General features: G+C 41.4%; 1 protein-coding gene across 1 annotated transcript in view; it reads right to left on the reverse strand.

Moving 5' to 3' along the window:
* ULK2 (unc-51 like autophagy activating kinase 2) overlaps positions 1 to 25,590 on the reverse strand; it is a 57,321-nt gene that overhangs the window by 16,504 nt on the left and 15,227 nt on the right. The window contains exons 4-16 of the mRNA XM_029082218.2: positions 20,550 to 20,582; positions 20,174 to 20,210; positions 19,001 to 19,174; positions 17,782 to 17,855; positions 17,198 to 17,299; positions 16,645 to 16,703; positions 16,213 to 16,295; positions 10,768 to 10,815; positions 10,300 to 10,385; positions 9,088 to 9,259; positions 5,346 to 5,406; positions 1,485 to 1,622; positions 404 to 549 (exon numbers count right to left, since the gene is read on the reverse strand). Of these exons, the coding sequence (XP_028938051.1) occupies positions 404 to 549; positions 1,485 to 1,622; positions 5,346 to 5,406; positions 9,088 to 9,259; positions 10,300 to 10,385; positions 10,768 to 10,815; positions 16,213 to 16,295; positions 16,645 to 16,703; positions 17,198 to 17,299; positions 17,782 to 17,855; positions 19,001 to 19,174; positions 20,174 to 20,210; positions 20,550 to 20,582 (1,213 nt within the window). The remainder of the gene's footprint in view (positions 1 to 403; positions 550 to 1,484; positions 1,623 to 5,345; positions 5,407 to 9,087; positions 9,260 to 10,299; positions 10,386 to 10,767; positions 10,816 to 16,212; positions 16,296 to 16,644; positions 16,704 to 17,197; positions 17,300 to 17,781; positions 17,856 to 19,000; positions 19,175 to 20,173; positions 20,211 to 20,549; positions 20,583 to 25,590) is intronic.

Consider the following 25,590-nt stretch of genomic DNA (forward strand, 5'->3'; position numbering starts at 1 on the left):
AATATTGTTATTCTCTATTTCCCCTATCTGTAATTTATTTAAATGTCTGCCTGGCCCTTTAGGCGGTAAAACTCATTATGGGAAGCGGTCCGATCTACCAACTAGTATATTGTACATTCCCAAGCACTTAGTACAGTAAATACACTTAATACACAGTAAGTACTCGATAAATCCTACTGATTGACGTAGAAAAATGCAAGTACAAAAATGGAACCACAGGGCAAACTGCACGTTTTTACTAAACTTAACTTCTTCGAAAAGCTTCTTCATAATGGGCAACATACACAAACTCAGAAACCATGGCTCGGGAGATGCTGCACCCTTAGATTTTTATCCAGTGCTTTGATTTCTTCACAACTCCTCCATCTCGCTCAGCCAGATGAGTACATTTATTCCTTCTTACCTAAGGGGGAAGGGGAGTATGGCCTGGAGGATCCAGTGGACAGTCGGCGACCGATGGTCTGTACAGTGTCTGCGGGCACTGGAGAACAGGAGCCCATCTTGAGAAAACCCATAGGGCTGGTGTTAGATCTCCGCACCACAGCAGACCTGAAGAGATGCAATAGAAACACCTCAACATCGGCCACACTCACGATGGCTCAAGTTGGAAAATGACCATTTTCACCACTCCACCCATCACATGTACCAAGCACAATAAAGTCTGGAGATCAGCCTTTTTTCATAAAAGGTCTGATGGTGTCAATAGAGCCCACAGACATGGTACTTCTGGCAATATCAAGATGAGAAACCTAGCTGAGTAAAACTCTTCCAAATGACGACTCCACAAATAATTATGTGTGGTATTCGTTAAGTGCTTATTGAGTGCATACAAACAAATCAGGTTGAACACATTTCCGGATCCACCTGGGGGCTCAGTCTCAATATCCGTTTTACAGATGAGGTAACTGAGGCACAGAAAAGTGAAGTGACTTGTTCAAGGTCATACAGCAGACAAGTGGTAGTGCCAGGAATAGAACACAAAACTTTGACTCCCAGGGTCATGCTCTCTCCACTATGCCATCTGGTGTTACTGCCCGATTAGACAATAAGCTTGAGGGCATGAATCACAGCTCATCAGACTTTCTCTGCCTATCCAAGAGCCTAGTTTAGTGTTCTGACACAGAAGGGTCTCAATCAATTCTCCTAGTGATGCTGTTTGACCCAAATTTATGAGGGTTCAGGGGTATACTCACTGCTCCTTCATACATCTTCAAGGATGAGAAAAGAAACATTCAGGACTTAGGGAATCCTGCCCAGTTAAATTGGATCTGATGGAGTCACGTCAACTCCAGAAACTGTTTTAACCTACATAGGGCAGACCTATCCATTTTCTCCCTTCAAGAGTATTCACTCTCCCAAGTGCTTAGTATAGTGCTATGCACAGAGTAAGCACTCAAATACTACTGATGGACTGATTCATTAAGGTGAATCTACTGCCCTTCACACCCCCTAGCCCACGGCCGGAATGAGGAGGAAAAACTCACCTTGGAGAGCCATGTGGGTTGGATCCGGGGCTACCGGTGGAGGTGAGGTTTTGCTCTATGCGTTGGTAATTCCGTAACTGAGTGGGAACTGGAATGGGTGCCGTTTCACTGCGGGGTGAAAGGGACGGCTGGCACTGCCTGAGAGCAAAGTTCATTGAGAGAGGAGAGAGATGCTGGTAAGAAAGCTTTTCTCTCATTTGAACCATCGTCAGATTAGAGCTAACCCTGGAAGAACTGTAAACCTGCTCTTATTTTCAGCCCTATGTGGCAGGAACTGCAGTTTGCCCAAGCTCAGGTTGAAGAATAAAACAGCCAGCTCAAAAGATGTTTGCTACTTAAAGAAGCTTTTCTGACAACCACATGCTAGCTGAAAGCGGAGAACTGTAACATGACCTGGGGGGAAAAAAATCAATCATGTATAGTAATGGGAAAAGACTCAGGTCAGCAGAACTCCAGTTCTTCCAATCACATTTCTCTGTTTACTACATTACAAAACAAAATAGTTCTAGGAAAAACCGACTGCGTAAGGAACAGGAAGTCCAAGAGGAGAGATGATTGGAATGTTTACTGAAGCTATTAAAGCACTAAGATTTCCCAAGGAACTCTGTGAATTTTTAAAGAGTGAAAACATGTTTTGCAACATCTCTTCCTCCTACTTAAAAACAGCTGCAACACAATGCACACGCACACAGAAACACTAGCTACATCATCTAGTTGTTTCTGGATGCACTGGGTAGGATCATGTATTTATTTCCCAAGTTCACTCCTTTGTTTATAATCCATTTTTCAAATTTAGAACTAGGGCATCAAATTGATCACAATCAGAAAAAAACCCTCAAGATGAAGGAATGAATGAACTATTTTTAGATTTTTAATTCAAGTTGTTTTGATTACAAAGGATGTCCTGAAAGGCCAGATGATTAAGACAGTCACAACTGCAGAACAATTTTAGGATGAGTCCCTTGACAAAAGCACTACAAATGAAACAACTGACCTCATGCTAAGCAACCCCAAAATGGCAATGATCGCTTCCCAACTAAAAATCATCTTTAACCCATTATATGCTACCAAGGCTAAATGAAAAGAAAATTATTCAGAAGACCACTCAGTGTTCCTCTATATTCTCAGATTACAGAAGAACTTCCATCATTTGTGTGCTATTTTACAGGGGCTTTCTCTATCATGGAAAAAGCTGAGGCACTGGTGCTCCTACAGTATCACTCACCACCAAGTCATGCTGAAACTGTGGTGGGCAAATTACGACCCACGGAATGAATCCCACCCTCCTCCAAGCAACTTGATGAGGTTCATGGGCTTCTAGAGAGCCAAACACTTCCACCCACAGTGGCTCCTGACTCGCCTTCCTTTCAACTACAGGTTCTGGTCGAAACCCTTTGGCATACTCCGACCCCTGTCATCCCAGAATGGGGGAAGAGTCTCCAGACGGGGGCTTGCCTTTCTGGAATGTTAAATGCCTTGGCCACCCCAGCCTCCGCCCTCCACCCAAACCGTTCTTCACTGTCTGAAACACAGACAAGCAGCCCCCAGGCTCTACGTGGTCACCAGGGGGCTGTCCAAACTTGCCTTCCCAACAATGGGAAAGAGTGAGTGCGCCTTTCACATGACAGAAAACCACGGATGGACTGATTCAAAACCACGGATGGGCTGATTCAATACTAACAAAAGCAGTCTTTAAAAGAACTACTCAACAAAGTTTCCAAAGCATGCTACTGCTGGTAAGAGTACAATGCTGGGAACTTGTTTCTCTCTCCTTCCCAGCATTTGATGATAAAATAATAGAACAGTGGAAAAATGATCTGTCTTAAGGGGGTTAAAATTTTGGCCTTTTACTACTAATGATTAGTCAAGTGTATTAAATAAACACGGCAGTATCTGGGTGCCTCTCCATCGTGACACAGCAACCGAGTCAATGTTTTATGACTCACTGCTCCTTCCCTTCACTGTTTTAACGCTACAACCTACTGATTTGGCAATCTGGCAGATAAATACAAAGAAAGCGCCAACTTGTAAAAATGCACTCATCCCCCACCAACTCTACACACCAGCAGAGATTGTGGAACAAAGATGCTCAATGTTCTTTGCGACCTTTGCTATACAAATTTTTTAATAGAACCAGCTTACAGAAAGCCCATTTACAACCTGATCTGGGGCCTACTACAAGGGCATATGAAGTATCTAAACAAATAGGCAATTTTAGCATGAAAGCATTCAAAAAAGGATGAAAAATATCCTCTCGCTTTAAACTTTGGTTTCCTCTGTAGTCTGGCTTGTGGTGACCATTCTCAACACCTACAGCAGATAATCATTTTATTTAAACTGCATTCTTTTGCTATACATCCATCTTGCCAGCTTAGAACTTAAGTTTCTTGAGGTCAGGAGCCGTGGCTTCCGCTGACTTTGTAGAGGTTTGAAGTAAGTTTCTGGAGTTGAACATTCAGCAGTAAACTTTTAACTTTTTTTTTTTTTAAACTTCCATTCCAATGAAAAAGTTACGAAAGGCAGAATATGGGTGGCACGGGTACAGGGAAAGAGGGCTCAATTAAACACATATATGGCATCATTCTGGGTCAACCCTATCTCAACCTATCTCAACCCTGTTGGACCTAGACATCTACCATAGAATGCCAAAACTGAGACTGCCCTGGGGGTAGAAAAACTGCCAACTGGCAGTTGAGCTCTTAGGCTATAAGAGGAATCCCAGAGCCCTTCTTGACAACATGGGAGATGGGGACATGGAAGCGATACAGGACCTCCAAGAAATATTCATGACATTATTTAGCTCATCCCCCTCCCGACAACACCCCCCACCCACGCACAAACAACGTGGCCTAGTAGAAACAGCACGGGGCCTGGGAGTCAGAAGGACCAGGGTTCTAATCCCAGCACCACCACTTGTCTGCTGTGTGACCTTGGGTGAATCACTTAACTTGTGTCTATTACCTTATCTATAAAATGGGGATTAAGTCTGTGAGCCCCATGTGGGACATGGACTGCGTCTAATCTGATTAGCTTCTATTTTCCCCAGCACTTGGAACAGGGCCCTGCACGTAGAAAGCACTTAAATACCATAAAAAAGTTCAGGTTCATAAGCCCCTACATCACATCTCCAACATTTCACTGTGGTTTTCCTTATTCCTTCACTCGGCCTACAAATGCACCACCCAAAAAGGCCCATGGCCATGAACGTGCCCTTCGGGAATCTCGACATGATGCTCATTGTGGTGCTCCTCTCCTCATTGTGGTGCTCCTCTCTGGGTTTAGAGGATGTGTAGATTATCGTGGTTTGGTCCCTAAAGCAGTTGCTAGTGAAAACTGGAATCAAACAAAAATAAACCACAGCAACAAAAATTTTCCATGAAGAGTTTTACTCAGTCATCACCAGCAGTTTTACCGACACTACTAAATTAAGGTTAGAGTAGCAAACGATGGAAAAATAGGACAGCTGGTAACTTTCCCTAGTCAGTGGCACACAACACTCAGCATCAGTTGGAACACAGAACCAAGCCCTAGCTATTTCAAAAAGATTTGCGTGTTAGGTGACAGTACTGAGAGGAGTTTGAAGAAGTTTTTGTAAAGTTTCTTTTCCAGATATAGTTAAAAGACTTTTTAAAATTCAGGCAAAGGACCACATAAAAGTGAAAGAAAAATAACCCTAATGGGGGGGGGAAGACAATTCCTTTAAAGTTTTAATTTACTGAAATATTTACCTGGTATTCCAACTTGATATCATTTTGACATAAAAAGGCTGCCCTGGAAGTTTGAATGTCGCCCAAATCCACAATTCTCAGCCTGTCCTATGTTTCAAATATGAATATCTTGGTAAAATCAAAGCAAACATACCCTCCACACACCAAGAACTCGCTTGAAGCCCGTCTCCCAGCAGTTCCCATTGGCATATCATCTAAAGCAAGAGAGAAAATAATTTTAAGTCTCATTTTGCCTATTCTTGAAAAGAATTATAATATAAATTGTAGACTGTAAACTCCTTGCAGGCAGGGGTCACATTTACCAACTCTGTTGTATTGTACTTTACCCCAAGGACTTAGTATAGTGATCTCACACAGTTAGCGCTCAATAAATAGCACCGATCCATAAATCACAACAATCCACTGCTCTGAGGTAGACACTCCCAAGGCTCTGAAATGGGCAAGGTGCCTTTCTGGAATCTTCCCTACTCTTTCTAGCCTCCAAGATCTACTCTTGCTGTCTCCCACTATGGTGGAGGAAAGGAGAGCAGAAGATGGTACTTCAATATGCAAATAGCCAGAAGTGAAGAATATCCTGATTTTCACTATGGGGCGGGAGGAGGAATCAGTCCCAGTATGGTTTCAGATTAGATGGATGCAATCTATTTTAGGACATCCATCCTGGATTTAGACCATCTCTGCAATGGGGGATCCAGATGAGGTCAGCTCAGTTCTGAGACCCCCCTCTAGGGTCAAGGGCAGATGTGGAGGGAGTTCTCTGGGCTGGGCAGAGTCACTGGCCTGGTCAAGAACTGACCTCCAGGATCCAATCCCCTGAAATCAGCTTAAAGGAGCCCAGTAATTAGAGAGGTTTCCATGTCCCACACTTTCCCAGTTCTGCATTTCGGCAAAGTTCCTTGAGACCACATCCCCAAGGGACTTAACCGTAGATCAAGGGGAAGAAAAAACAAGGACAGATATTTTTAAACCAACTGACCATTCAATAGTAAGAAGCAGCCCTTATGTTAATTACCAGCATGTCTAAACCACACCATTAAAATTTAGCCAATGCTTATCTTGGTAATAGAAGAGAAACTAAGCAGACATTACCCTCTTAATTTTCCAAACAATTCCAAACAACACTAAGAAAAAAAATCTCAAAAGGCTGAAAATTACAGAGGAATTTAGAGGAGTCTTGAAAAGTCTAGTGATGGTCACGGCAGATTGTCAATAAATATTAGCATAAACTGTTCACAATTTTTTTTAAGCCAGTCTGCCCTGCTTTCCTTAAGTCAGAAAGGAGAAAATTTATAAATTGAGGCCTAGAATACCTCAGATCTTTTGTTTTGCTATTTACCCCTCTCCTTTATATTTGCCTTTAGTTTTTCTTAAGAGGGGAGGGGAGCCTGGAGGAAAAGGAAAGGAAAACATCGAGAGAGATCTGAGAGGAGAAGATACCTTGTATTTGATGCTTTTATTATTTCAAAGCATATGAGTTATGACATTCTGGCCTCACCAACATCCTGGGGAGGTACAGAGGGCAGAGAGAAATTAAGTGACTTGCACAAGGTCACCCAGCAGTCCAATGCCAGAGCTAGGACTAGAATCCTGCTCTCCTGATGCCCAAGCCATGATCTCAGAGAAGAGGTTTAGGGTGGAGTGAGGAAGAACAGAGATTCCACTGGCAGCTGATGGTGGCTCATACGGAAAGACAGCAAAAAGTCAGATATTTTGTTCCATCTCCCTCCTGTTGCACTTTTCTCCTCCCAGAATCCATTAATTCTATTGATGGTGATGATGATGATGATGATTCAGGAGTCCTGCTCCTTGTCAGCACCAGTGACCTCCATCCTACTGACCACACCCCTTTCCATCTCTCCACAATCTACGTGACAACTCCTTCTTTCCCACAACTCCCTCCAGGCACTTGCTCTGCACACAGTGAAGACTCAAATACTACTGATCGATTGACCTCCAAATGTCTTCTGCACTGAAAGCTATTATTATTTCAATGCCGATATCTGAGCCCCAAATCCTATTCACCCCTGCATGAAACACTGATACCATCCCGGAATGTAAATCAGAGGCTGAGGTAGCCACATGACAGGTAGTTAATGGCCACCAAAATGCCTGGGGCAGGGTTGTTTCCCAAGCCTGTAGGCCAGGGCCAGAGCCAGGCCCATGTAAATCTCTTCCCTACTGGTAGGAATTAATTTGTGTGGGGGCTCAACCCCAGCACCTGTAGGCCTGAGACCAGGAAAATACAGCTCCCAACATCTCCCCAGTCCCTCACCAGTCCAGCCAGCAAAGGCAGGGGTGCCAGCAATTGGAGCCTTGGCACCTATTCCAGGACAAATTAAGCCCATGAAGGTACACTTAAACCAGGTTCCCTACAGGTTTTTCGGCAAGAATGTCTCATACCCTGGGTCAAATCACACTGAGATGGAATTTCCATCTTGATCAATAATAGCACTGAAATATCTCAAGGTTTTTAAAAACCGATTAACTAGATGCAACAGCAACTCCAAAAAAACTTCAGACACAGGAGCTGTGAGGTGGCACACATCAGTCTTGCCTGCAGTGGAGGGAAGGAGGCCAGGATCGAAGAAATGAAAGGAAACAATGTGTGTGTCTTGGAACACTTCTGTCATAAGGAAACTAAGTATCTTTTGGCAAAAACAAGAACATAGTTTATACCACCTAATAATAGATTCCAAATTTTACTATGTGAGCGGCAGCCACTACATTTCTCTAATACATAATAAGGAGACACATTAAATGAGATCTAACTAGCGAAGAATACGCAAAGGTGGTCCACTCCAACCTTTCAATCCACAATATTTCAGCTTAGTGTTTTTCATAAGAACACTATGACATCTGTGAATCTACACCCCATTTCACTATTTTAAAGAGGTAATCTCAGCTTTATTACAATTGATCGACCTCATTTGACAATGACCATAAACCTCAAGGCTCTCCAAGTGGGCCCACATAAAAGTGAGATGACTCCTGAAATACAGGATCCATGTTATTGTTAAATTAATAATCTTTTGAGACTGCACCATTTTCTGAATGAATGTACATTTCTTTCAGAATATAATCCCCAAATGGATTCTACTAAGCACCTCCTTTTCCCAACAAATGAGATAACACACCAAGCATCCCAGATTCACAGCTCTTCAATTGGTATTAATAAGAGGAACCACTTAGATACTATGAATACCAAGGGAATTAAAATTCAAATTGCATTAACAGTGTAGAGACACCAAAACTTCACAAACATACTTGCCTGCCGCTTCTAGGGCACAGAGTGACAGTCATGCCTAATAGTGCAGAAGTCGGTTTAGCAAGAGCATTCTCGCAGTCACTTAAAATGTCAATCATTAATGTTACTGAAGAGGGTAAAATGATACAGAGTTTTAAGTCAGTATTCAAAACACCAAATTCAGTAAAAATCAGTGAAATTGGTCTGCTCCACTAATTGATCGCTTAAATACCAGCAACTTTGTACATCAAAATCCTAATATGGAAATTTATAAAGCTGATCACTTTTGTATGTTGAACCAAAGGTTTCCCTATTAATGAAGTAGAATTCACTGTGTTTTCCTCATACAGCTAAAAGGTTAAGACTGAATTAATCCTCCTGAAGCCTGAACCTGATTCTCCCAGGCCCCTCCATGCTTTAGATGTGAGATTTAGACTAGCAAATTCTCAGAAGCTGACAGAGAATATACAGTAGCCATCTAAGCAAATAAAAAAATTCTGGGGAATAAAAAAAGTACTCAAAGAAATACAAAACGAGATCATGAAACCCTGTCCCTTTGCAGGGCACTCCGGCAACAAAATTACCCTCTCTACAAAATCTTCGCAAACATACAAGTCAGAAGTATTCTCACATGAATGATCTGATGAGATGTTATGTGGGACCAAGACAAAGTCATCTGTGTCACAAGAAGAGTTCTTGCTACTTGTGCTGGCAGAATCTTTGGACACTTGAAGAAAATTTGGAGGTCCCAATGGCGGGGAAGATAAGTTGTCTTCCTGAATATGCTGCATATCTGGTAGGGACTGAAGGAGGCAACATAAAAATAACTTAAAACTGACCCAATAATCAAATGCAAACAAGACCTGAGGTATATCGCCAAATAAAAGATGAAACCATGGGCAAACCTGTGGGACCTTGAGCAAGTCACTTGACTTCTCTGTGCCTCAGTTACCTCATCTATAAAAGGGGGATTAAGACTGTGAGCCTCTTGTGGGACATGTGTCCAACCTGCTTAGCTTTTACCAACCCCAGCGCTCATAACAGTGACTGGCATACAGTAAGAGCTTAACAAATACCATAAAAAAAGCATCAAAATCCTAAATACTCAACATCCTTTCAGAGTGTAGGTCCAAACAAAAGTTTGGTCACATGTAAACGGACTTGAAAGTTCTTTACTTTAATTCCTCCACCTGGATGGGAAAATGAAAGGATGGGACCCAGAGAAAGTTTGCTTAAGTAATTTCATGGTGAATTAAAAACAAAAACACAACAAAAAAAAACCAGCACCCATCTCCACTTATACCATGTGCGCTCTCTAGAATTCATAAAACTTGCAAATGAAGGGAATAATAATAATAATGTTGGTAATTTGTTAAGCACTTACTATGTGCCAAGCACTGTTCCAGGCAGTGAAGTATCAACTTTCTCTATATAAAAGAAGTAAAAATGATGGGAAATTTTTAAGCCTTTAGTTTGCTTTAGCACTAGACCACTTCAGACTCTGACACTAGCCAGACATGGTATTAGGGACATGAAGTCCATCCAAGAATTCAGGTCCCCTAACTTTCTGTTACAACTATACGATCGGTGTTTGTGAGACGGGAGGGGTGAAAGGAGTACAGGGGAAAATCCCAATGGGTAGCAATGAAGGACTTGTTCCATTTTCTCCAAAGACCATTTTAGACTTCTCGCAACCACAAATGGGAAGACTTTTAAAAAAAAAAAAAAAAAAGGAAAACACCACCACCATGACTGTCTGCTAATATTCACTGGCTCCAGTTAAATGCACAAATAGAAGAACTGAATTATTTTGCAGGGAAAAACAGCTGAACATAAAACTCACTGGTGGAGAGGCAAAGCGACAAGATGGAGAGCCACAAGAGCTTCCAGAAACTGAACCAGCATAAATAGGGACTGGAACTGGGCAGGCTGGAAGGAAAAAACAAAGACATAATATCAGTTGAAGATTATGGAATTCTCCTAAAGAACGTAAACATGCAAACACACTTTATTTAAATATTAGAGTTGAAAAGCTCTTAGAAAATGACACCCTCTTGTCCGCTTATGAGAGCTCACATGAAATGCCTTGTGAATGGGGGAAATATTTCCATTGGGCGAGACAAAAGGAATTTAGATTTAGTCAAGAAACAAAGCAGGCACAGCTATGAGAGGGCCACAGTCATTAGTGGTATTTGGAAAAAATCTGGAAGAGCTTTTGAGCAGAACATTTGAAAACCCCATTTGTCTACAACCTTTACTGAACGATTTCTCATTTATATTAAAGAGGCCACAAGAATGACTAGCTACTTACATTTTTTGACGGGAACTTGTTCAAAAAAAGGGTGACAGAAAAATGCTTCTGTAAGACAAATGATCAAAAGGTTTTAAATTGGCTACATTAAAATATCTGTACAGCCTAATTATCTTTTATTCAGAGGATTTTACTTCACAAATCCATGAACTGTACAAATCATAAATGACTACAGACTTTACACATATATTTCCTTTCCAAATGCAAGCTTTTTGTTTTTTTTAAAAAAAGTACCTATGCAAGCCTTTTTGGTTAAAAAAAAATTGCTTATCAGAGAATGAGGCGCTGATATTCAAAAGAAATTCTTACCTGGTACAGATTTTTAGAGTTTCTATCAATCGTATTTATTGAGCACTTACCAGGGGCAGACCCCTGTACTAATTGCTTGGTAGAGTACAGCACAACAGACACATGCCCTGTCCACAATGGGCTTATAGTCTAAAGGGGGAGACAGACAATATAAATTATGGGGCTGGGGTGGTGAAATAAGTCAGGGAGATGCAGATGGGAGTGAAAAAAGAGGAAATTAGGGCTTAGTCAAGGAAGGCCTCTTGGAGATGCACCTTCAGTAAGGGTTTGAAGGTGGGAAGAGTGTCTGTCAGATTTGAGGAAGGAAGGTGTTCCAGGCCAGAGGCAGGATGTGGGCGAGAGGCTGGGGGCAAGAGGGATGAGATCAAAATTCTCTTGTCACCAGGAATGCTATATTGAGTTTTGTAAATGACCCCTTAGACTGGTGTTTTAATTCCTCTTGCTCTCCAGATCTTGGAAGTCTTGCTGAATGTCTGCTCCAGATGTATGATGTCCCAAGGGCTCTTGCCAAGGATTGGATCAAACTATCATTGATCTTAATATGGAGGAAATCTAGCAGATAAGTCCTTAAAACATTCTTTCCTCTTTCCCCAGTTGAGCAAACTTTAGATGCAGCTGGTTTCAGAAAGCAGTTCTAATTTTCTCTAACAATTAGTTCTGAATATTGAAGAAATTCTTTGGCTGTCACTTCAACAATTGGAGCACTTGCGTTTATTATGTGTAACAGGCTGCGTGAATTACTAGTGTCTGGGTTTGCATCCAAAGGACAAAAACCTGCTAATTAAACTGGGATAATCAGCAACTAGGCAATACTGCTTTACATCTTTGTGACCTTAGGATGTTATCGGAATAGCTGAGAGTGAGAACTAGAAGGAGAGAGAGGGAGAGACAGTATGTGTGTGTGTGTGTTTTGGTGGGGGATAAAGGAGAGAATGGGATTACTCACTGGATCTACGCAAAGGATAAAATTAGGCAAGTTTTGGGGTTTTTTTTAATGGTATTTGATAAGCACTTACTATGTGTCAAGGACTGTTCTAAGCACTGGGGTAGATAAAAGTTAATCACGTTCGACTTGGTCCCTGTCCCACATAGGGCTCAGAATCTTAATCCCCACTTAAAAGATGAGGGAACTGAGGCACAGAGAAGCTAAGTGACTTGCCCAAGGTCACAGAGCAGACCAGTGGCAGAGCAGGGAACAGAACCCAGATCCTTCTGACTCCCAGACCCATGTTCTATCCACTAGGCCAGGCTGCTTCTCACCTATTCAGTGTCCAACAAAGGGATAAATGCCCCAGTGGGTGGTGACTTGCCCCCCATTTCCCAACCCTAGACAGACTGGTTCAGCTATGGAGGAGGGTGAGAGGCCAAAAATGGGCTTTCACTGAACCCCCAAACTCATCCATGAATCTGAGCCCCAAGAACTGTCTGGGAACCAACCTTCACCTCCAGCAAGTTACCCAGGCCACGACAATCAATCAATAGTATATTTTGAGTACTTACTGTGTGCAGAAAACACTGTACTAAGTGCTAGGGAGAATACGATATTCAGCAGTTGGTAGTGGATGATTATCAGGGTCAAGGTGGATCCTCATTTCCTCATACCCCTCCCTGCCTGCCCAGCTGTCCAGGATATGAAGCTAAACTCTACTCCAGGAGTGGGAGGGTGAAGAAAGCTAACCAAGGCATCACCCGTCAAGTGATTGCCTCAACATCTAAACATACCTACAGGACTGCAGGGCAGAAAGTTAACTTGAGGAAGAGGACGGATCCAACCTGGTTAGTTTCTACCCCACCACTTGGTACAGTGCCTGGCACATAGTAAGTAGTTAAATACCTTGCAAAAAAAAAATAGAGTACCTTGGATGACATCTGGAAAGGGATATGAACAGGCACAGGGCCCCACCCCTTCAACCCTTTATTTTTAAGCTAATAAACCAGCACCAGACGCTAAGTTATCTAGTGTGCCACACACAGGATCTTGCTGGAACTCTTTCAGAAGAACAGAAGAAAGTACTTCATGTATTAATCTGGTTGCAAACAAGGAATAATGATTAACTACCTAAAGATACCCCCCTCAGGGTCACACCTGGAGAGTTCCCAGTACTCTACCAGTCTCGACTACAGGACGGAGAGTCGGGCAGAGGCATATCCATTCCATCCCTAGCTTGAGCAATGGCTAGAGAGTGGAAGGCAATCTACACCAAGTCAAAACTCATCTGTACAGCGGCATGGGAGAGAATCAAGAGCGAAGGCTCAACTTTACTGCGCGGAAGGAGGCAATGGTAAAACCCTTCTGTATTTTTACCAAGTAAACAACTGTGCATGGAGGCGGGGCATTCTGGGACAGATGTGTCCAGGGCGTCACTCTGGGTCGAAGACGACTTGACGGCACAGGACAATCTAAAGACAAGATGTGCTTCTCCTTGGTCCATACCTCTTGCATGTCAAATTATTACAATCAGATAAATATTAGAAAAAACAATCAAAAGATTCCTCTCACCAGATGAGACTAGAAATCTGGAGTCAGTATGACCCAAACTCACTGTCGAGAAACAGCATGGCCTAGTGGATAGTGCACGGATCTGGGTCTAATCCTGGCTCCCCCACTTGTCTGCTGTGTGACCTTGTGCAAGTCTTTTAATTTCTTTGTGCCTCAATTAATACTGTGAGCCTCACGCTGCGCAAGGATTGTGTCCAACCTGGTTAGCTTCTATCGCACCACTTGGTAGAGTGCCTGGCACGAGTAAGTAGATAAATACCATTAAAAAAAAAAGTGGGGAAAAAACAAAGTACAGCTCTATGGCTACCCACACAGTGGTTCAGGTGACATTTATCCCCATTATCACAGATTTATAGCACTAACAAAGGGCTGTGGAGCACTTGCATATACATAACTCATCATGAATGAAAGCTAGTACCACAAGTCATTGTAGACTGTAAGCACCTTGTGAGCACATCTAACAACTCTATTATATTGTACTTTTCCAAGTGCAGTGCTCTGCACAGAGTATTCATTCATTCAATTGTATTTATTGAGCACTTTGTGCAAAGCACTTTACTAAGCGCTAGAGAGAGTACAATATAACACATTCCTGCTCTCAATGCGCTCACAGTCTAAAGGGGGAGACAGACAGCAATATAAATAAATGACAAATATATATAGATCTACACATATGTGCTGTGGGGATGGGAGGGAGGATGAATGAAGGAGCAAGTAAGAGCGGCACAGAAGGGAGTGGGAGGAGAGGAGGGCTTAGTCAAAACCTTCACTAAGGTTTTAAAGTGGGGGAGAGCAATTATGTCTGATATGAGGAGGGAGGGCATTCCAGGCCAGAGGTAGGATGTGAGTGAGAAGTCAGCGGCGAGACAGATGACATCAAGGTACAGTGAGAAGTTAAGCATTAGAAGAACGAAGTGCAAATTCTGCAGACTGATGAAAATTTGGACAGGTAAGATTTGCTTTTACCTAGCTGCAAGCTGGTAAAAACACAGCCTATACATTTCTACTTCATGAAATTAAAAATGCTTCTTATATGTACCCAAAGCAAAGGACAAATTTGAAACCCGCTGTGCCAGAGCCCCGAGTAAAATTCCCATTTGTGTATAGCTCAATATTTCAGTGCAATAAGTATTTACAACTCGTAGGTTGGAGCTACAAACCATATTTTTTTTTAACATCGCAAGATAACATAGGTAAAGCAGGGAAACTTCTCTATTAAATTCCCCATTAAATTGTATGGGAAAACAGCACTGACAGTTACATCAGAAGGGGTCTGTACTGGACTTTATGATTAACTTCAGGATGTCCAACAAAAACGACAGTGGAGGAAAAAAATTTATGCACCAAAATGGTGATTACCATAACAGAAAAGCTCTACAAAAATTTGCTGTGGAAAAGTAAGTTAACTAAGCTACTGTTTTTCCCAAGATCTCCCATACAAAAGGGATTTCCTATTGGAAAACTAAGTCAGAAATCAAAGGAAGAATACATCTCTTCCTTAACTTCTTGGTTCAGTCCAAATGTGTACTTTTATCCAATCTGGAAAACTGGCTACATAAGGCATTCATCAGAGTATCATTCTTAGTCATAATTATAAATGTAAAAGGCAGTGTGATTTTGTAGAAAAAACAAGCCTGGGAGTCAAGAAGATCTGGATCCCAGCTCTGCCACTTGTCTGCTTATGTCACCTTGGGCAAATTATTCAACTTCTCAGTGCCTCAGCTTCCTCATCTGAAAAAGGGGAATCTGTCCCTCTCCAAGTCCCATATGGGTCAGGAAGTCTGTCCCATCTGACTTTCTAGTATATCCCAGCATTAAGCAGAGTGGTTAGCTTACTTTGTGCTATTATTATTAGTACTTTAATATTATTATGATGTGAACTAGAGAGAAAAATCAGTATGCAAAGTCTACGTTTTTCCATTGGTCATTTTAGCTAACTAAAATGGATGTCACCAAATTCCTTACTAGGCATATTCAAGAAAAACCTATACGACCTGTCTGTTATTGAGTCCAATGCAGAAAATAGTTTGGCCTCCTGATTAGCACAGTGAGGCAGAGGACAAAAGTCCTAATGAAGATAAATTAGTGGAATAAACTTGAACCAATAGGTACATCAACAAATGCAGAGGTAGAAGAAATATTCCTCCGAGTGAAACTGGTCTCTCTGAACCAGTCATACCCCTCAAATTCTATGGGAGCAAGGGAGTTTTACAAAGAGGGTCTGAGGAACAACTAAATTCTCTGGAGAGATGTTGAATCCTACAGGGTATTTCTGTAGTGTAGACCTAACCTAAATCTGAAATTCTGAAGTTTAATCCTAGCTCCACTGTACACTGGTTGTGCTATCTGACACAAATCAAAAGCTTCAGCATCCATTTTGCGGGAAAAAGGGAAAAATATTCTGCTCTGATAAATGCCTCCAAAATTAAAATTCTGTAAGTATAAATCCTTAAGTGAAATACATTTTCACACTAAAAATCAGTAAATATGCATCTGACAAGCAGCCCTGAAGTAACTAAGCATCACCTCTCCAATGAATTCTGATTTCTGGCCTTAGATCTAAAATTGACTAATTTTCTGAGCCATGCAGCAATAACCTCAGGTAGAAATCTGACAAGACTTTCCACATTACATACCAAAGTCCATTCTATCTTTTTGGTTTCGCTGAAGCAAATTCAACAGAAGGTCAGTCAGATAAGGTGATGTTTCTCTGGGGATACTGTTCACATAAAGCAGAAAAAAATATTTTAAAATGTGTTTATAAATATATATGTATGTATGTAAATAAAGAGACAGAGAGGGAACAAGCAAGCACTTTCTTTCTAGTACAATTCTGTACCTCTGCTGCCTAGGCAACAGAAGCTGTGAAATTCAGTATCAAAAAGAGGACTAGTAGAAAAAGTAGGAGAAAGGGCAGGCGGGCAAGTGAGATCAAGACCTCTCAGGTTCCTTTGTAGTCACTCTTAGGGTCAATTTACTACCGTTCAAATAAGAGATGTTATAGTTGAATAAAAATTTCAAACGTCTAGGGAGTTGGTTTCTGCCAAGTGAAAGAGCCGCATACATACCTAGGAATCAAACTCCTGTTCTTTTCATAGAACATTCTTAAATCTTGTGGACTATTGGCCTGTAACAAAATAAGCAGGAGTTTACTATTAAAATTGAGAGGAACAAATCCTTTAAGTGCCATGCTCCCCACCAAAGTCACTTTTGCTAGAGAAGACATTTAGCCCCAACATCAGCCCTGATAACTTGGGATTTGCCTGATACCAAGAAATTGTACTTGGGCTCAGGTTTTCCATCCAAGAAATACGTTCCAGTATATAACAAGCATCAGCACTATTAAAGAGAGTTTGAGAGAGACAGATTGCTAAGGGCATAGTCAATAAGGGATAATGGAATATCTAAATAGCTTCTGAATCTCTCATTTCATACTTGCTGAGGCAGGATTATACATAAGAGATTAAAAAAAAACACTTTGCAAACCTCCCACTTTCTTCCCCTACCACCTCCCCTCAACTTTTTGGAAGAAAGAAAAATATCATGGAAACTCAAATTTGATGGAATCTGATTAAAGAATCAACTAGGGGAAAAGGGCAATTCCAGAAGAAAATGTGCTACCTGAAAAGGTGGTTTTCCAACCAGGCACTGGTATATCACAGTCCCTATGCTCCATAGATCTGCCTTAGCATCATAATGTTGAGACATAATAACTTCAGGAGCCTGGAAGCAAAGGCACGGAAAGAAGGCATTTATTACAAATGTCCATCCCCACATACAACTAAGGATAAACAAATTTTGTCAATTTCTGTGTGTTGAAGATCAATTAAGAGTTACGACTTGTCGAAAATAGCAGAATTGTTATTCAGAATGCCCATAATGAAATATTAATTTCTGAACCGGCAAGATCATCCTCTATATTTCTGCAAAAGCATTTTTCTCCTCCTCTGGATATTTTTGGCCTATGCCATCATGCCTTTTAGCCTTAAGCGAACATGATGAGCATCAGCACTTTGAAGAAGAGCATTTGACAAACACTGACCATATTACTAATACGAGGATGGATGCACATTAGAAAACCTATGAAGAGAAATGTCATGTTCTCGGCATTCGGCAAACCACAAGTGCGGATTGCCTCCAGAATCTGAATCTTATTGCTTCCCCACCCGGTGGTACTTTCAATATACAAAGGCACATTCACTCACCATATACATAGGTGATCCACAGAGGGTGGCTGCCATCATGTTACTATGAAGGTAACGGGCAAAACCAAAGTCCGCTATTTAAAGAAAAATGTTGGGATTGTTAATAAACAAAACACTTTACATATTTAGAAGAGAATAAGTGTGACATGATGACCCCAAGCATTTTACTGGACAAGCTGGCTGTTTTGTAGAGGAGAACTGCTGAGAGAAAAAGATACAATGCAGCTGCCTCCTTGCAACAAGCCAAAAAACCTCACAGGCGTCCATTGTACAAACTGCTGCTTGGCCAACTTTTCAGCTGAAGAACACAATGCTGGGTGCCAGGAGAGAGGGGTTCGAGTCAGTAATTAACTATAAACTGTTCATTTAAATGATGAATACCAAATCTCCTCCATTAAAATGCTTGCCACAGTTTTTTTTTTTCTTTTTCCAGATAGTGTCATTTCCTGTGCTATGTCAAAGATTTTCTAGGATGCCGATAAAAATATCCCAAAAACAAACAAAAAAAATACCTTTCTCCACTGCCCATTCTAAAGCATAAAAATAAGTCCCCACATTTTAGGACAAATTATAGGTCCCTGTCCTCACAGCTCCCCCTAAAAAAATCCTGACAGACAATACATTTATTGAGTTTCTATGGAATACTGGCAGGATTTTCCATGTCATGGGTTGAGCTTCTTGCTGGCAGCCAGAAATTTCAATCTGCCCCTCAAGAAGTGATCCAAGACAAGGATGGGCATGACCACGCTCCTGGCTACCATCTCCCAAGCAGTGGCCAAGACTTGCTGCAAGAAGAGCCAAGGGAGCGTAAACCAAAGCCACAATGCTTTACTGATTTTTAATAAAGGTGTCAAAAACAAAATCTTGTGAGAAGCAGCGTGGTCTAGTGGATAGATCCCGGGTCTGGGAGTCGGAAGGAATTACATTCCAATCCCAGCTCTGCCACCTGATTGCTATATAACCTTGGGTTAGTCGCTTCACTTCTCTGTGCCTCAGTTACCTCATCTGTAAAACAGGGATGAAGACTGTGAGCCCTGTTTGGGACACAGATTGGGTTCAACCTGATTAGCTTGTACCTATGCTAGCGCTTAGTACATTAAAGCTACGTGCCAGCCAAACATCACAAAAAACAAACATCGGCCTGATTCTGACTTTAAAAACTAGGTCCAAATCTTAAAATTGGCCTTCTCATTTCAGGAGGAAAATCATTTCTACTCACCTATTTTTACACGAATGCCACTGATGGTCGACTTCCTACGACTTGCATAAGACAACAAGATGTTCTGTGGTTTAAGATCTCTATGGATTATTCCTTTGCCGTGCAGAATTCGCATGGCAGCTGCAATCTGCTGCAGGAACACTCGAATGGTGTCTTCACTAAGAGTCCCTTTAGCTGTCAGAGAAAGTGTCATGTAACTATTCATACTTACATTTCAAGTCTCACATATCTACACTGATCGTCAATTCTACAGCCCCGGGAGGGACAGAGAATGGATGACAAATTCATATTTTACCCCCAGATCTCCTTGTCTGTCTACATCTTTTTACAAGGTACAAAGTTGCTGCGTTTCATTTCCCCTTTCCACTCCCTGGTGGAGGTGTTGCTCAGCTATGAAACTAATACATAGATGATAAAAAGGCAGAGAAGCAGAAAACCTAGATCAAGGTTACTCAGACCACCACCTAGTTCATTTGGAGCCCGTCGAGCCTGAAAGGCCAGGGACTTCCCTTCCCATGGAGGAAGGGCCAGGTGCAATTTAGGGGGTAATTTATGGCATCACCAGAGAGCTCCGCTCAGCTTGGCCTGGTGGGGAGAGAGCATGGGACTGGGAGTCAGAAGATCCCAGTGTGAATGAAGCCCAGCTTTGCTACTGGCCTATTATGTGACCTTGGGTAAGTCAATAATCCTCTCTGGACTCAGTTTCCTCATCTGCTAAATGGAGATAATATCAACTGTGAGCCCTGTGTGGGACAGACTGAGTCTGAGCTCATAATCCTGTTTCTGCTCCATTACCTACAATGTAGTAAGTGCTTAATAAATGCCATAATTATTAATCATACCCTAAAGTATTAGAGCACACAAGAGAAATAAATGTTCATCATTAACTAATTCCTTTTGGCAATCACGACACTGGTAAAAATGACTTTATACATCAACTTTCAGTAGGACTGTGTCAAGGCTTTGGCCACTGTGAACACTCCACAAAGGGGGTGAAAATACACTTCCACCTCACCCCAACCCTGACAACATGGAGAGGGGTAATTCTGCCCCTATTTCTCCTGTCATTAATAATGAAATAATGACGGAAAGAAGAAAAGACAGTAATCCTTCAATGGCTCTTTAACAGGGTTAAAATGTTAACGTGCTCCTTACTGAACAGACAAAATGTACCTTGTAAGTAATCTGCCAAATCTCCTCCATTGCAATACTAATGATAAAGAAAAGAGAAAACTAGTAAAAATGAGGATAATACTTCAATATTCACTGCATCCATTACCAGGTACTCTTTCTTATAAGATTATTATTTTGTCAAATTTTTTGCATCCAAACAATCTAGAACAGAAACATTCTACTGAGGTAGGGTACCTAGAAATGAAACAATACACGACCCTTAGGATACGATATATTGGTCTGAATTCCATTTTATTCATCACACACAAGATTATCAATTGTAATGTGTTTTTTTTAGCTGGCCAGTATACCTTCAAAACACTCAAGATACTGAAAACATATTCAATTAATTAGAAACTTTCCCACCACTACCCACCTCCATCACCAAGAAGACAGAGTTGGGCAATTCCTAAAATAAGAACAAAAAACAAAACAAAAATCAGTAAATCTTGTTTTAAGGAAAACAAGTTCACCATCAAATTAAATCTTTCATGATTTTACAAGCAGTATTACTGTTCTTAATAAAAGTTCTAAGTTTCAAAAAAGCAATTAAGTAAACATTTTCAGAATAAATGTATTTATTAAAATGCCAGACTGGCCAGATTATATTTCACTCAAGGGAAAGCAGCCTGACCAACTCCCCAACGCAACCAAGTGGGAAATAATCCTGTAGAGGGGATTAAACAGCTCAACCTTCAGAGCTCGGTCTAATTAATCTGAACTTCCCTCGGGCATAGGGCTCTGAATGAGGTGGTAGAGATGCATTTTAAAGACATTTCCAGGCTCCGGTGGACCCAGAAAAAGGAAAGCCCAGTGGGACCCCTCCAACCCTTCATGGGGAGTGCCTGACATGGGAAGAGTGTAAAATTGGGAGGAGGAGGAGAGACAGGAAGATTCCTGGTAAGGATGGGTGGAGTGGACTTCTCCAAGCACTACTGTGCCTCTTCTCTGAGGAGAAGGGAAGTGTCTACCAGCTATATTGCACTCTTTCAAGGGCTTAGTTCAGTGCTCTGCAAAAAGAATCAATATCACTGATTGACTGACCAGCACTTTCAGCAACTCTCACTGCCCTCAAAGAACTGATAATTTATATTAAAGCCCAATTCTCTATTAAAGATCTAAGAGCAAGTAAAGATTAATCTTTGACACTGACCTGGGTAGAATTCCAACAATGACATCAAGAACAAAATGCAGACTGTTACGCCTCTACTGAACAGATTAGCCCTAAAGGACAAGTTTCTGAGGGAGGAGCCTAGGGTGGAATTTCTATTTTCAGGCAGATGTAGAAGGTTAAACATCAGACTGTAAATTGCCTAGAACAATCCTAAAATTACTAAAGGCAATGCTAAGACTTCCAGTACACTTAATCCAAGATGTCTGGCATATTTCTGGAGATCATCTATCTACTAAACTGTTGCCATGGGTAGGGTGCTGACATACTTCTTAAATATCTCACAGTAAATCCTAGGGATTGACTAGAGGACTGTGGTCTGAGAAAGCAGCTGAAATGAATTTTTGGTGGGTTTTTTTTTTTAACCAAACTCTTCCTACTTAGTGAGCTCCATGTAGGAATCTGATTATCTTGTATCTACCCCAATGTTTAGTACAATGCTTGACACCTAGTAAGTGCTTAACAATTACCATAACTATTAGACTGTGAGCCCATCACTGAGTAGGGATTGGCTCTATTTGTTGCCGAATCGTACATTCCAAGCGCTTAGTACAGTGCTCTAACACATAGTAAGCGCTCAATAAATACTACTGAATTATTATTATTGTTGTTGGGCTCCAGGCCTACTAACTAGGTAACTCAGAGCAGGACAAGTCATTTTCTGACATGGTGACTTTTATCATAATAAATAATAATGGCATTTGTTAAGCACTATGTGCCAGGCATCTTTCACAATGTTTGCAAATTTTTTGCTTTGCCCAAGTACAAACTTCTCTCTCCTAGTGCATTTTAAGACATTCTGACTTACTTCAATTTTTCATATAATGGCCTCAAACTTGGGGATAGCATTATCAAAAGCACTTTTTGAGCATAAAACCCTGCTTAAAAAGCTTTAGACTGTAAGCTCATTATGAGCGTGGGGAGGGGGGTGCCAACCAACCTTATTGTACTGTACCCTCCCAAGCACTTAGTACAGTGCTCTGCACACAGTAAGCACTCAATAAACGCTACTGAAAGTACAACAGAAACAAGACACAAAAACCACTGTCTACAGCCTTCCCTTCTGAGAAGCTTCAGGAAACTGCGGGGGTGGAGTTGCTTGGACAGTTTGTTGTCCCTTTGGACCTAGATGATTTCAGGAAATTGCAGGAAAATTTAGACTTGCCTTGCTGGAAATGAGGTTGGCCCCAAGTAAGGGGTTTGGTCTATTTCTGATCATATTCCTGGGGTTTAGATGGACCCCAGTTTGCGGCATAAATCTTTTTAAATTTCCTCTGGAATTGATGCATCTTGGAACCCTCAAAAGCCAGAGCCATTCTAAGCACGTGCAAACAGCTCCAGGCTGCCCCTCTTGTGGAGTCTCACTTTACTGAACTCTCCCAGGACGGTTGGACCGAGTACACGTCTTGATTGGAGACCAACTTCATTCTGGCAGGGCGGAGCCACGCACATGTAAATTGTCCTGCACACTGCTGAATCTCTCCAGGGCCATAGGGACAACTGGCCCTGCGACTCCATTACCCCTGCAAGGTAGGGCCCCATAACCACTGAGGTCCAAAACAGAGTGGACTACCCAGCACTTACGTACATATCTATAAATTATATATTAGAAATTATTTACTTATATTAACATCTGTCTTCCCCTTTAGACAGAAAGCTCATTGTGGGCAGGGAATGTGTTTACCAATTCTGTTGCAGCTAGTCTCCCAAGTGCTTAGTACAATGATCTGCATGCAGTAAATACTAAGTACCATTAATTGATTAACTGACTGGCGAGGAAAGCCAGACAGGGGTCAAAGAGTGCAAAAACCTGTCCCAGCGGCTAGGCCAGCCCAGACGATTCCATCCTACTGTCTCTAAAAAGGGAGCACTTTCTGCACAGGCCCAGAATTGTGATGAATCCCAAACCAGCTCAGAGCACAGTTTAGAAGAGCACTGACTTGAAAAAAATCTAAACATGAATCTTTATCCATTTCTAGGCCCAGCCACCCCCGTTTTAGTTCACTTTCATCACATTCTTATTCCCATTTTTTAACAAAGAGAAAATTGAAACCCAGAGAAATTAAATGACTATTCTAAGGTCACACAGTAGCTCAGTAGTAGGGCTGGAATTAGAACCTAGGTCTCCTGATTCCCTGCCCCAAGTTTTTTCCAATGGGTTTCGCTGCTTCTCGGCATGAATTCACATCTCTCCTCTTAGGAGCCTCCAGTGGCTGCCCATCTGCCTCCACATCACACAGAAATTCCTTGCTATCAGTATTAAAGCATTTAATCAGGACTTCCCATCCTACCTTAGCTCACTCGTCTCCTATTACAACCCAGGCTGCACACTTCACTCCTCTACCACTAACCTCTTCGTGGTACCTCAATCTGATCTATCTTGCCGCCAAGTCCTGCCTCTGGTTTGGAACTCCCTTCCCATTCATACCCCAACAGAATGCCACTCTTTCCTTCTTCAAAAGCCTTTCTAAAATCAACTCCTCCAAAAGGCTTTCCCTCATTTCCCCTATTTAATCTCCCTTGTGCGTCACCACACACTTGTGTCTGTACCCTTTGAGCAATTTGATATTCAGCTTTGTCCCAGGAAACAGCAAACATTTCCAGCTGTAATTTAATGTTTGCCTCTCCCTCTAGTCTGTAGGCTCCTTATGTGCAAGGATCATGTCTACCTATTCTACTTACCCTCCCAAGAGCTTAGTACAGTCCTTTACATTCAGTTAGTGCCCAGTAAATACCACTGACTGACTGACTGGTACTCAAAGAATCAAAATATCTTCTCAAGAACACTCTAGCTATTAGGTAATAAGGTATAAGGCATCGTATACTTCTCCAGAAACCCAGTTTTAGAGACTTTTATCATGGGAAGCAGCATGGGCCGGCAGAAAGAACACAGGACACCAGCAGGACAGTCAGAGGGCCCATATTCTTGTCCTAGATCTGAAACCTCAGGAACTCACTTAATATTCCACTATTTGTCTATCTGAAAAATGGGAATAATAATGCTTGCCTCTCCCTACCTCCCAGAGATCTATGAGTTTACAATGAAAAACCAAAGTGAAAATGGGTTTTTTTTTTGTTTTGGGGGGGGGTCACACAATACAAATTCAAAGGGTATTGTGAAATAGGGATGAACAATAAAAAAAAGTTTCAGGGAAATATAAATTGATATTTTAGATCTCAATAGTGCCTCCTTATGAGGCAGCTATAAATCTTCCTTCTATAGCATGTGGGTGTTTTCAATATTAAGGTTATTGTAAAAATCCCCATTTATTGACTGTATTACACATTAATTCCAACTACTCCTACCGGTTTCCTCCCTTCTCAAAAATCAGCTCTGGAGTAACTGACGAAAATTATTCAGACCACAAGAAGAGGACTCTTGGCTACTGAAATACAGCAGCTACTAAAGTGAGACGTTAGTTCCCAGAGTGTTTTTCTTTGAATACACTTTAGGGCAAGAAAAAACAAAAACAAGTTAGGCCAAAGGTAATATACAATATACCAGCTATTATCTTAGTAAAACAATTTCTATTTTGACTTGTCATCCAGGAGATGCTTATATTTTGCCTCTTTTGTATAACCAGGATAGTGCCAGACTTTATATAAAATATCTGCCATACATTATTTATATTTGAACGACTTGACTTTAAATTGTGTCCTTAAGAGTTCAAACCATCTACCGAGCCTAGAGCACTTAATAGATGGCAATTTAATTCTTCGATCTTTTGATAAATGAGTATTACCCTCTGCTCACATTATGCTTCTCACTGGATTCCAATTTCCACTCTAAAGTTCAGCATTAGAATTAAGCAACTGCATTCTGACATTGCACAGTCCATTAGGATACCAGGGGAATTCCACAGAACAAAAAGCTCAAAACTGGGGCAGTTTACCTTCTCAGATCTAGTTACAACAATCCTTAGCAAGTTTGGGGGATAGGGGTCCCTTTATCTACAAGAAGATCAAGAGTTAAATGTACCAGGAAACATAATATACTTTAATACTGTCCCTTTAAGAGATAGTAAAACCCTTTACTGGTCTTGTGGCCGTCACCAGGCTTCATTCTTTAACAGCAACAGCAGTCTGTGCAGGGAACGTAATTCCCCAATCATTACAACATACCAAAAACTTGAATTCTATAATCCTCCAATTGTAGTTTGAACAGTCTCTTCAGAATATTAATGCTCAGATGGAAGCAACGAGGTTGTGACCACAAATTTACCTATGTTAGAACCTTAAATAGTAC

Source organism: Ornithorhynchus anatinus, chromosome 17 (genome assembly GCF_004115215.2).
Source record: "Ornithorhynchus anatinus isolate Pmale09 chromosome 17, mOrnAna1.pri.v4, whole genome shotgun sequence".
In the NCBI taxonomy this organism is placed as follows: Eukaryota; Metazoa; Chordata; class Mammalia; order Monotremata; family Ornithorhynchidae; genus Ornithorhynchus; species Ornithorhynchus anatinus.